General features: G+C 35.9%; 1 protein-coding gene across 1 annotated transcript; it reads left to right on the top strand.

Annotated features, from left to right (window-relative positions):
- The first annotated feature begins 2,498 nt into the window (after positions 1–2,498).
- LOC118563375 lies at positions 2,499–7,834 on the top strand. Its single transcript, XM_036137809.1, has 19 exons — positions 2,499–3,585; positions 3,753–3,824; positions 3,933–4,166; positions 4,244–4,321; positions 4,402–4,518; positions 4,588–4,746; positions 4,825–5,101; positions 5,201–5,331; positions 5,463–5,582; positions 5,661–5,708; positions 5,791–5,871; positions 5,979–6,056; positions 6,150–6,238; positions 6,502–6,562; positions 6,675–6,725; positions 6,797–6,841; positions 6,942–7,006; positions 7,086–7,227; positions 7,382–7,834. The coding sequence occupies exons 2-19, from the start codon at positions 3,789–3,791 to the stop codon at positions 7,646–7,648; spliced, it is 2,079 nt and encodes a 692-aa protein (XP_035993702.1). The 5' UTR covers positions 2,499–3,585; positions 3,753–3,788; the 3' UTR covers positions 7,649–7,834.
- The last annotated feature ends 5,911 nt before the right edge of the window (positions 7,835–13,745 follow it).

The following is a 13,745-nucleotide window of genomic DNA, read 5'->3' as shown; positions in this document are numbered from 1 at the left end:
TTAACATTTTTGCTTGTGGTGTTTGTTGCTTCTGCTGCTTATAAAAAAGCTTCTGTGTTTGTTATAGGACATTCTTGGACTTAATGCTGGGAGGATTATTACTACTCCTTTAGCAACTATTACTTAGTTGCTAAAGGAGGCCGATCTGACCCATGGCCTTTGGTGAGCTTTGGTGACATTAAGTATTGGCACCCTTTTTCAGGAACGTCCCAGTACAGGATTTTGACCAAACTAACAGAGTACAATCACCCGGTGATACTGGACACAACCATGTTAGCGGCTATCGGTTAGCATGTTGCTAACCGGAAGTAGCTCTAGGAAGGTCTCACCAACTTCTGCTTCACAGAGTTTGTACTTCCTTTAGTAGTTTGTAATGCCTTTAACATTTTTATTCACATATTTAATTTTTTCATGCTACATTGAAGTATTTAATCATGTTTTATTAACACCAATTTTCCATGTTGCTTGGATGCAGACCTCCTGTCGGCTGGTTTTGACAAAGACAAATCCATTTCACTCTCAGAAGATTTGATTTAAAATCCCCAAGCGATAAAAGCCTACGACCAAGGAACTCGGAAGCTTTGGCTTTGACGGTTACGCACACCACCAGGCGGGCGCCTTCTTCAACTTCTTCAGAAGTTGAACGATTCTAGTTATTAATGTTGTCCTTCCTTTCAGCCCCGATGCACTCTGAAGCCTGATGTATGTGGAGGATTTTTTTTAAATGTATTAATCACTTATAATATTTCTCCCTGTTCCTTCACTTTGTTCTTGTTTTTCCAGTTAGATACACACACACACACACACACACACACACACACACACACACACACACACACACACACACACACATCTTGTTTTCTCACTCAGTATTTTTTTATTAAACAATATTTGATTCATTCATCCAAGCTTAACGAGTTGTTATTCTTTAATATATTTGACTCTTTGTGCATGGCCTAGTATTAAAATTATCATTGTTGTGTGGCCAACTCCTGCCTCATCAGAAAAAGTGGGTGTAAATGCTGAATGGACTGTTCTTTCTCAAAAAAGCAAAAAGCAACAACGGAGTCCAATGGGAGTGTTGCCTGTCACTGTTCTCTATCACTCTTTCTGCAGCTAACCTTACTCTTACTCGGTGCATTAACACAGAGACGTAGATAAAAATCTTAATAGCTCTGCACTTGCCTATAGACCCAAACAGATAAGCATAATGCTTTTGATAATATGTGAATGGCTTAATATTAAAATTATATTCTTAGTCTTAACATGATCATGTTTCACGTTGTGGTCTGGGGGTGACCACTTATCAGAAGAGAGCTAGCTGCTAGGCGAATGCTGAATGGACCACGGCAGACCTAATGCTACCACGAAGGTAAGCTAATGGCTGAATCGGAATTTATAAGCAAAATCACGGTAATCAATAATACAGCCCAGTCGTGATAATATTGAAAATCATGAGACATCTGTCATCACATGAATGATATGGAAAACAAAACTTAAGTTAGAGCAGTTCTAGCCTGTACTCCTGTCCATACGAACATGAACATAAGCTTTTCCCTCCAAAAATGTAAAACGTATCTAAGTAATATACAACTTTTCGTTGTCACCCTGCCTCTCAAAATGGAAAACTGACATTAACAAATATGTACTCATGCAATAAAAGCTGAAAAAGTAGTAGGGTGTATGTTTATATATATATTTACCGTTAAATAACGCAATCGCTGCTGTCTGTCGCATAGAAGAACATGACAGCCAGCGTATGTTTTGGAACCATAGCAGTTTACACGAACCACGTGACTGCCCTGGTGGTGACATCAAAGACTGTCGCAACTCTTTCTCTCTATGGCGCTGGTACAACCCATAGACATTATACGTAGACGCGTCATTGGGCGGGTTCTGCCTATGCTGCGATGCGTCAGAGCGTCCGCCATCTTAAATGTGGCAACTCTGCAGTTACTCAGTCACTTAAACAGTATCAGAGGGACTTTAATCTCTGAATATACTTTATATTCGTAGTATTTTTGTTTTTGTAATATTACAAGTTTATTTTCGTATCCCTTTAGCTTCATTCTCCTAAATTTATTATCCTAAAAAATAAAAATGTTTAAAATAATCTAACCTGGCCCTATTACTCCAGGAGTGAAATAATTCTGCAAACTGTGACTATTCTGGAAATGTTCCCTCTTAATTCTAATAATATGACGTTTTTCTCATAACATTATCACTTTTGTGTTTTTTTGGTTTTTTTTTACTTTATTGACCTAGGACTTTTTTTTTCTCATATTATTAATTTTACCTCTTTAATACTCCCCCAAAAAGTCTGTTCCTAAAGGCTCACATGTGATATATATATATATATATATATATATATATATATATATATATATATATATATATATATATGTGTGTGTATCTTGTATCTGCTTTCTATATCTATATAGAAGGCAGATATAAGTAGTGAAATCAGCCAGAATACATTTCCATGCAGCACAGGAATGAGGCATCTTTTCTGATTCCCGTTCACTACTGTCACTACCCGATCCGTACAGGAAGCACGATCCGTACAATCAGCTCATTTGCGCATGCGCGAACATATTAACTTCCGGTTTGCAATATTTCGTTTTTCTTACTTTTTTATTCTTTCGTATTTTTTTGAAGCGGGGGTTTCTTTTAGTATATCTTTGTATTTGCGTCAATATTGCAGATTCTAAAAAATTAAAAACATTAAAAAAGTGAAATCGCCTTTTGTTACTTTGACTGCTCTGAGCATGCGTAAATATACGTCACACAGCTTATACATTTAAATTTGTTTAAATATTTGATTTACTCCATACTTAACTATGCACTCCAGCAGTACTGATTCCAAAATGGATTCATTTGCTATCTTTCGTCACCTGCAGTTTTTTATTGATAAGGGAACATTTCACAAAGATTTGGATTGTTATTCCAGAAGAAAAATAAAAAGGATGTCTTCACATTTTCAAGTTAAAGGTAAGAAAATTAAAAAAGTAAAAGTAAAAAGCAAAGTAAATTTAACTTTAATTAACTAGCCAGAAAAAAATATTTATTATATATTTATTTGGTTTATAAGTCAATTCAATGTTTAAATAAGAATGATACGATTTGTTTTGTCCCTTGGAAAGCAGTCTTTCAATTTTAAATCCAATCTAGAATATATTTCACGTTTAAGTTAATTATGTTCTTGTTTCATTCACTTTTTATTCTGGCAAGCAGAATATCTTGTATGCTTTTTGGGTTACTGCACTTACTCTGGGATGCACAAAAATTACTGTATGCTTTAAATTTTATGTTTTTGCATGAAAAAATACACCCATATGTTTTATTTATACTGTTTTCATATCATTCCATCCAACCATTCTTCTAACAGACAGCAGACTCTTCTACGTTGGTCCCAGCCGGCAGTTCATGCGGCTTGTGGTACTTTCTGAGAAAGAAAGAACATCTGTCTTGATGGAGTGCCACAATAATCCTGGTACTGGCAACCACAATGGCAGGAGGGCCACTCGAGACAGGGTTATTGCTGGGTATTATTGGCTCACCATCACAAAGGATGTAAATGACTGGGTAATGTAAAACTAATTAATTATGGCTCATACCTTCCATCACCTTTAACTTTGAAGACTTTTAGCATAATGAATTTAATACACAATTAGTAGAAGCTATATGTTGTCTTTAGCTGATTTTCTTGTTTATCAGCCTGAATCAACTACACAAACAAATTTTCCTTTTAGGTCAAGCGTTGTCACCGCTGCTAAATAAATGATCCTATGAAGACCGTAGCACCGGTTCTACATTCAATCAAGGTTCTAGTTTTTTAATTAATAGATCGAAACACAAGCACTGTTTTTATAAGTAAATATAACCCATTTTCATTATATGTTTCTATTATTTGTTCTTTTATTGTGTGGTAGGTCAAAGAACCCTGGGAGGTTCTGGGATTGGACCTGATTGGGCCATTGCCAGAGACCTCTCTGGGACACAACTATGTCCTCACTATGACTGATCTGTACACAAAGTGGGTGGTTGCTGAACCTCTACGAACAAAGACCGCCGCAGAAGTTTGTTCAGCAATCATTACTAAGTTGTACACGTTTGGCTTAGTGAGAAAAATAATAACAGATCAGGGGAAGGAGTTTGTGAACCAGGTGAAATGTTATCCATCTTCTCTTCTGTCATTTTTGCAAACTTCAGTCCTTTGAAGATATTTATTTGTTCCCTGCAGCTCAATGACAGTATCTTTAAACTGTTGAACATCCAGCATGCTGTGTCAAGTGCATACCACCCCCAGACCAATGGACAGGTAGTTAGCCGTTGTTTTGCAAGAACTTCCATGTTTAAATCAAGTTGCTTTATTTATGAAAAATCATATCTTTCATTTAGGATGAAAGGACAAATCAAAATATAAAGCGTGCTCTGAGGAAGTACGTCAACGAAAGCCATAATGACTGGGACCTCCACCTTCCTGCAGTTGTTTATGGAATTAACACTGCCAAGCAGGTAGTACACTAGTGTTTCATTTTCACAAAATATCTGAAAACAGATAACCATGAACTTTTTTGCTATCAGTCTTCAACCAAATACACCCCATACTTCCTCTTGTTCCACCGCCACCCACGTCTGCCTGAGATTATGAATTCCTGTCCAATGGGAGACAACTTTGAGGTTGGCGATGCAGAGGATGAAATCAATAAACAGCTGACTGAAATGCAAAACCTTAATACCAAGGTTTGTAAATGTTGAGAAAATACTAGAAATAAGATTTTTTTTTACAATCTTGCCTAAAGTGCATTTCTATTTTTGAAGGTTCTTCAAAATATTGAACGGGCACAGGAAAGACAGCAGAGGACCTTTGGAGACCGGAAACGCAAATTTACCCGTGTCACAACTGTTGAGGCTGGGGACGAATGCCTGATTTCAGGGGCTTCAAAAAGGCCACGTACAGGGGACACATTGACCAGCCAGCACAGAGGACCTTACATGATTAGAAACATTACAAAAAAAGGAGTGGCCACAGTGCTGAAGGGATCAACAACCATGAAGGTCAATGTGTCCAGACTGAGGCCCTATTATAGGTTAACAAGTAAGTGCTTTTAGATGTTCCACACTTCTGTGTCTTTGTGTTCATATTTTTACTTCTTGAGAATAACTGAAAAAATGTTGTCATCATATATACAACCAGATGAGCAACTATCTGAAGGGCAGCTTCTAAAGGACCATGAATACTCCTCAAGGGACTGGCAGCTGGAGCATTCCTATTGTTCTTCTGGAGCAAAGTGGGAACAGGATGTGAACCCAGTTCAAGAGGCTCTTGTATGCTTTGACATATTTTGCTCTGACTCTGCGCCTGATTGGCTCTACTAATTTAATCTCCTCTCCTTTCTCACATTGCTGCCCCAAATGTAATAACTTCTGCTGAAATAATTTAATTTTCTTCTGTTTAGCTATGTTACATATTGGACCAGGATCGTTCACCTGCTGAGCTAATTGTGAAGGAGGGAAGTGTGTGCCTTACACGTGAGGATTTCTGGTCCTTGGGGTTAAGTCAGTGCATGGAATCAAACGTAAGTATTCTTAAATGTGTCTCATAAAACCTGTAATATCTAACTGTCTAATCACTGGTTAATTTAAATGTCTTTCAGATTGGAAATGCTTGCCTGAAAATAGTAGAGGAAACGGCAAAAAGATTTGTAATTAAATTACCTAGATCTTCGTTTTTAAGCTCTGTGAAACAATTGAAATGCTTAACATCAATCTTTCTGTTTTCACTAGGGAAGAGAAATACACATCTTTAATCTGTATGTGGTGCCCCTGTGGAAGTCAGAAGATGTGGATCCTTTCTGTTCCTTGCCTGTAGGTATTTTCGTGAATTTATATATATTGCTGTCCTCCTCACTCTTTCTATTCTTCAGTGTATACAACACGTATGATGTAATATTAATGCATATTGGCATTATTAGGACCTGACAACGAAAGACCTTGTAGTTTTCCCAGCATGGAGCCAACAACAGGGCGCTGCTGATCACTACCTCCTCTGCGTAATGAAATTCTTTTATTTGAAACAATCTCAATGAAGGATGGATATGTATTGCTGTTTAATGATGTGATAATAAAAAGAATATCAATTGCAGGTTCTACTGGTAAAACAGAGAGAGATAGTGTTTCTTGACTCCCTTCGACCAGATGGTTTTGGTGACGAGGCCTACAAAAATATATTTAGGTTCAAGCTATATTGATTCACTGGTTGTGGCCTATTGCCAGTTCTGTTTCTTTGGATATATGTTCATAAAAGCCTCGTTCTCAGGCTAGGTGTTCATAAAAGCCTCGTTCTCAGGCTAGGTGTTTATAAAAGCCTCGTTCTCAGGCTAGGTGTTCATAAAAGCCTCGTTCTCAGGCTAGGTGTTTATAAAAGCCTCGTTCTCAGGCTACTTGCATATTTCAGTGTGTCACCTTAATCTGAATTTATAATTCAACTGTATGCAGACGCATTGCAGCTTTTATTGATCCAGGGCCATGGTCTGAGAAGACAGGGGGAGACCTTGAAGTATGTTATCAATTATTGCAATAAAAATTGCAATAAAACACATATTTATCGCTCATATATTGTTGTACTTTTCTCTAATTTTACATGTGTCATTTTGCTTCTTTTTTCTTAGCATTTTCCTCTTCAGTCCAACGGACATGACTGTGGGATCTTCATGCTAATGGTATTCACTTGTTACTCAAAGCTTTTACTTATGGCTCAAACTGTGTGTTACAGTTGTTTGATGTTTTACAGTATGCCCTCTGCATCAGCACATCAACCCCATTTACCTTTTCCCAGGTATGTTGTTTTGTTTTGTTTTTTGGGGGTTGATTACATTGAATTTCTTCTAGCCACTTGCAATTTTTTGTTATACTTGTTTTTGACTGTTTTTTTTAAGGGGGAGATGCCAACCATTCGCCGTTGGTGGTGCCTCCAGATAATGGAGAGGTTTTGCATTGAAGGGTACCTTCACACAGGAAACTTCAATGTCCTCTGTATTTTAGTTTACTATGTGCTAATGATCCTGTTGTTCCATTCAAAGGCATGGACATCGATTTGCTCACTGGACAGAAGAATCCTCCCATCTTCTTGAAGGAATCCTGGAACCGGTCTTCAGGGTTCCAAAGTCCACCAGTGCAGAGACTTCCCCCAGAAATGGTGATGGTGGAGAGGGCAATGCGAAGGTGTGTTTAATGCTTAGTGCTGGTGTAGCGAGGGTGAAAAGCACCAAGCTCCTGGTTCAGCTCTTTTCCTGATCACCTCTTTTGAAACTATAGAATTGAGTCACATGTATATATAGTATGTTGGGTTTTTTATTTACTTCTTTTCTTACTTTAGGGACAAACACAGATCCTGAGGGACTTGCATAAAGCATGGGACTGGATACAACAGCACAAAGCCTTATTCCGTGGGGAAATAGAAGAACCTGAAGTGTTCCAGATGAGCAAGCCCAGGCAGAAAATGGCCCTTGAAGGATACAGTTCTGCAAAGGATCCCTTCTTAATTTCCTTCCAGTATCAGGATGACATGGAAATGTTTTATATCAACTGTGTTGATGTAAAGGGGCTAAAGGTCAATACCATGTTTGGCGAGCATAGTTCTTAGAATGTTTGTACAGTCAGTTCTTAATAAGTTTTAAAGGTTTTCTTTCTCTCTCTGAATTATTTTTCCCCTGCTCAACTTTTCTAACTACCATTTTGTATTAATGTAAACTTTGGTTTTGTTATGTGTTCTTTGTTCTATTACGGTTTTTGTAAAAAATAAACAATGTGGGCACTAATGACGAGGTCTTCTCTTGTTTTTGTACACCAGAGGGCGCTAAAATGTCAACTGATAACTTTAACGTTCTAATAAAACTATTTTATACAAGATTGTGTTCACGTTAATTATACAACTTTATGTAATGTAAAACATTACAATATGGAGTATATATATATATATATATATATATATATATATATATATATATATATACTCCATATTGTAATAATTAACGTGAACACAATTAATCTTGTATTAAATAGTTTTATTAGAACATATATATGTGTGTGTGTGTATATGTAAACAAAATTGATCCCATTATTAAGGAATAAAATATGTTTTTTCTCAAATAAAGCAATAATAGAGTGCATTCAGACAATACGGATAAACGTTACGCAATAACGGACTGCTCTTAGCATGTCTGATGATGACGTCAAGCAATACAATGGATAGAATTTAAAAAGCATCCATTTCTTCCAGAAAAGTCTTCAATATTGACTTTACGATGCAGTTCAGTATTCTTTAATAATTTAAGGATATAAATAAAGGTTTTTCAGTACCATAATTACATTATTTTTTGGCGACCCGGAAGTTATTCTGTTTGCGCACGCGCAAATGAGCTGATTGTACGGATCGTGCATAGACATAATATAAGAGTAGACGCGTCATTGGGCGGGTTCTGCCTATGCTGCGATGCGTCAGAGCGTCCGCCATCTTAAATGTGGCAAATCGGCAGTTACTCAGTCACTTAAACAGTATCAGAGGGACTTTAATCTCTGAATATACTTTGTATTCGTAGTATTTCTTTTTGTAATATTACAAGTTTATTTTCGTATCCCTTTAGCTTCATTCTCCTGAATTTATTCTAAAGAATAAAATAATTAAAATAATCTAACCTGGCCCTATTACTCCAGGAGTGAAATAATTCTGCAAACTGTGATTATTCTGGAAATGTTCCCCCTTAATTCTCATAATATGATGTTTTTATCATAACATTATCACTTTTGTGTTTGTTAGTTTATTTTTACTTTAGGACTTTTTTTCCCTCATATTATTAATTTTACCTCTTTAATACTCACCCAAAAAGTCTGTTCCTATATGGCAAGCCGTTTTAACATAAATTCGGTTTCGTCTGACTATCCGTAATTACATTCCAGATATCTTAAAATGCATTTTGACTAGACAAAACTACATTTTGACTATCCGGAATGGTAATTTAAGATATCTTTATTTACATTCTGACTAGGAAGAATAATAATTCAAGATATCTTCAATTACATTTTGACTAGTCAAAATCCCTTTCAAGATATCTCAAATTACGTCACCGGATTCGTCATTGAAAGCGTCACACATCCGTAGACGTAATTTAAGATATCTCGAACGTAATTATGACTAGTCAGAATTACAATTTAAGATATCTGAAATAAGACATTGCGTGTAAGCCCCTTATTGGCTGTAAGCTGCCCAAAGCTGCCTGAACATGCAATGGCGCTGGCTGTTTTCGACAAAATTGTAAGAAAATGCCACAATATAGAAAGAGCTTTTTAAGTATGGGATATGCAGAGAGGGCGAAAATAGTATACTTGAAGAATGCTTAAGAAATTTGCAAAGAATTTCGGATTTACTTGCTGCCGACGCACACAATGCACTGAAAAACGGCTAGCTGAAAGCGCTACTGTCGACTCATGTCCAAGCTGGAAATAAGGAATATTCCTCAGCCCGGACCAGTTCTGTTAATAACCAGATGCACTTTTTATACTGTGGTAAAGCATCTGCCTCTTGGGAATTATGGTAAAGCCAGCTAGCTCTTGATTTTCACATGCGAGACGGCACAAAGCATTACAGCACCCTCCTTTAGCTTCTCTGAAAACAAAAGCGCACGCCTCCGGTTCCTGTGTGATGACATATGGCAAGCCGTTTCGTAATTCAAGATATCAGTAACGTCATTTTGACTAGTCAGAATGTCAATTTAAGATATCTTAAATGGAAAAGCTGAATAATTCAAGATATCTCTAATTCATTTAGAGATATCTTAAAAGGAATTTTGACTAGTCAAAATTACAATTCAAGATATCTTAAAAGGAATTTTGACTAGTCAAAATTACAATTCAAGATATCTTAAATTTATTTTTTACTAGTCAAAACTGCATTTCGCCTATCCAAAAATACATTTAAGATATCTTGAATTATGGTGGCATTTTAGATATCTTTAATTAGAATTATGACTAGTCAAAACTCAATTTAAGATATCTTGAATTGTAATTTTGACTAGTCATAATTTAATTGTAGATATCTGAAATGGGTATTTCAGATAGTCAGTAATTCATTCGAGATATCTTGAATTGACGTCTCCATACAACTCAATGGAAAATCTGATGTCATTTCGACTAGTCAGAATGTAATTAGAGATATCTCGAATAGGTATTTTGACTAGTCAAAATACAATTAGAGATATCTTAAATTGCTAAAACGTCTAGTCATAAAACAATTTGAGATATCTCGAACGTAAGGGCGGTAAAACCGAATTTATGTTAAAACGGCTTGCCATAGTTCCTAAAGGTTCACATGTGACACGGGTTTATGAAATAATGAAGACCACAATGTTTAGATTTAACAAATTTATCCTTATATCCATAACACATAAACACACACACACACACACACACATATATATATATATATATATATATATATATATATATATATATATATATATATATATATATATATGCGTGTGTGTGTGTATTTATTGCAGCACAGGAATGAGGCATCTTTTCTGATTCACGTTCACAATAACAGAACTCGACTTTTTTCTGCCACATACAATATGGCGGTGACGTTGACGTGCGAACCTGCGCCCTATGACGCGTCTACGTATATGATGTCTATGGGATCGTGCTTCCTGTACGGATCGGGTAGTGACAACCATAGACATAATATATTTATATATGTCTATGGTGACAGCTACAACAGAACTCTACGGCCGTTTCTCAATATGCGTTCTTGAGCGTTCTCGTGTGCTCGTGTACTCGTGATACGTCATCAGCCTCAGCCCGAGCACTGTTCCAATGCTGAGAACGCCAAATCGAGAACGCGCCGAATTCCCCGGATGTTGTTTTTTTTTTTTTTTTTTTTTTTTTTTTTTTTTTTTATTGATAATAAAGGGGTTTACAAACAAGCAAAATTAACAATACAAATGAGTAATAAAACAGACAAGACAGTAATGCCAGGGTGTTACATATCAAGCACAAACAAATCGAAAAGCCAATAAATAAATGAAAAATTAACTGAGAAAGATATTAAAGTAAGAACACAAATCCATTGTCTTAATGGCTTTTCTATTTTTTGAATATTCGAGAGATCTAATATATTGTTTGAATTCCTCTCTAAAGGCTGCAAAGCGAGGTTTCTGATTTGAAAATTTAGATTTATGTATATGATATTTGGCAACGAATAAAATTAGATTGATAATATAAAAATGTTTAGTTTTATTAGTGGGATAAGAGAAGAATCCAAACAACACATTTATATAGTTAAGAGAAAAGCCATCAAGAATTGTTTGGGAAATAAATGTACACATATCTTGCCAGAAAATATATGAGAAATTACATGACCAGAATAAATGACAGAGATCTTCTTCATGGAGTTGGCAGAATGAACAGTTTGTGTCAATGTCTTTTTTGTATCGTTGCAGGAAAAATTTACAGGGATAAAAACAATGGATAATCTTAAAAGATACTTCTTTGATCTTATTAATAATCAAATATTTAGATGGAAGACACCAGATTTTTCCCCAGTCCAGGTTGGAGGCAAAGTTATTCCAATACGAAATAGCATTTGGAGCAGAGACAATGTCCTTCTGGAATAAGGCACGTATATCACGGTTGTTCTTTTGTTTTATAGTAGAAAAACAGATTTGACCAACATTAGTGTTAGCAGGGTCCAGATCCGGTGGAGTCAGAACAGAAGTTCTAGAAGATTTAAAAAGCATTATGACACCAGACGGGATGGCATCAAAAACAAGTGCATATTCTTTAGGAGGTATGGGGAGACCAAACTTTTCTAGAAGTTCAGAATATGACATTAAGACTCCATCAGGACTGAAAAGCTGCTGAACTAAAATGATTCCATGTTCGAACCAATTTTCCAAGAAGAAAGATTTATGTTTGTACAGAATGTCTCCATTGTTCCAAATATGATAGCGATGGGGCGAAAAATTGTGTTTGTAAATTAGAGACCAGGACAGAAGCATTTGTTTGTGGAAATTAGATAACTTTATAGGGAGTTTTTCAATGTTGTAGTTGCAAAGAAGAATAAATTTAAGGCCACCAAGTTTTGAGAATAAATAGTTTGGTATAAAATTCCAGATTGAGGATGAATTTTTAAGAAACTGTTTAATCCAATTTATTTTGAATGTATTGTTTAAGGTCGAAAAATCAAGAAAATTGAGGCCACCAAGTTCCAATGAGTTCATTAAAACTGATTTCCTGATATAATGAATTCTATTTTTCCATACAAATCTGTAAAGCATTTTATCAATGATGTCAGATGTTTGTTTATTTACAGAAAGAGACAAAGCTGGATAAGTTAAACGGGAGATACCTTCTGCTTTTGCTAATAAAATTCTTCCTTGAATTGATAAATCTCTTTGGAGCCAAGAATTGAGTTTCTTTTGTACATTTTCTATAATAGGGTTAAAATTCAGAGCATTTCTAGAGATTTGATCTTTGTTGATCTTTATGCCGAGATAGGTGACACAGTCTTTTACACTAATATTATAGATGGAGGATGTGTTACAATTTTTAAGGGCTAAAAGTTCACATTTACCAATGTTAAGGTAGAGTCCAGACGCTCTAGAAAATTTCTCAACTGTATTAATTGCTAAAGAAACCTGAGAAGCATCTTTTAAGAATAAAGTGGTATCGTCAGCTAATTGACTAATTATAATCTCTTTTTCAGCAATAGTGATACCTTTCAAGTGGTTGAGTTTAATGAAATCTGTAAGTAATTGAGAGCAGATCAAAAAGAGGTATGGGGACACCGGGCAACCTTGCCTGACTCCTCGCTTAAGATCGAATCTGGGAGAGGTACCAGTATGAAGCTTGATTGAACAATTAGCATTTTTATACAAGGTTTTGATTGCTGCACAAAAGTAAGGGCCAAAACCAAATTTCTCTAATGTTTTGAAAATAAAATTATGTTCAATGGTGTCAAAAGCTTTACGGAAATCTAAAAATAATATAAGGCTGTCATCATGACACAAATCTGCATAGTCAATCAGATCCAACACTAGCCTGATGTTGTTAGCTATATGTCTTTGTGTCATGAAACCATTTTGAGTTTCATCAATTATAAGGTTAAGAGCACTTTTCATCCTCATCGCAAAAATTCGAGCTAGTATTTTATAGTCATTGTTAAGAAGGCAGATCGGACGCCAGTTATCGATCAGAAGGGGGTCTTTTTTAGGTTTAGGAATTAAAGTCAGAAGGCCTTGACACAGAGTAGGAGGAAGGGTTTGGTTATGGATGCTTTCTGCAAACAGCCGGTGGAGGAACGGGGCCAGTTGATCTGCAAAGGTGATGTAAAACTCTGAAGTTAGGCCATCAACTCCTGGAGATTTATTGAGTTTTAGGTGCTTGATGGCAGACAGGACTTCAGCAGGAGAAAGGGGACTATCACATATATCTCTTTGGTCATCATTAATTGATTTAGTTTCAGTAAGATATGTAAAGAAAGTTTCAGATTCAGATTTATTGTATTGTGATTCATACAACTCACTGTAAAAAGTGGAGCAATACTTTGCTATTGTTTTGGGATCATCAGTGATAAAGTTGTTAATGTTAAGTTTTTGAATTGAGTTGAATTGACCACGGGTTTTTTCTAATTGAAAGAAATATGCAGTGTTTTGTTCCCCTTTCTCCAGCCATTTTCCCCTCGATCT

This window comes from Fundulus heteroclitus, chromosome 6, assembly GCF_011125445.2.
Source record: "Fundulus heteroclitus isolate FHET01 chromosome 6, MU-UCD_Fhet_4.1, whole genome shotgun sequence".
Classification (NCBI taxonomy): domain Eukaryota; kingdom Metazoa; phylum Chordata; class Actinopteri; order Cyprinodontiformes; family Fundulidae; genus Fundulus; species Fundulus heteroclitus.
Note: the sequence above shows the minus strand (reverse complement) of the source record. Positions and strands in the feature narration are given on the sequence as shown.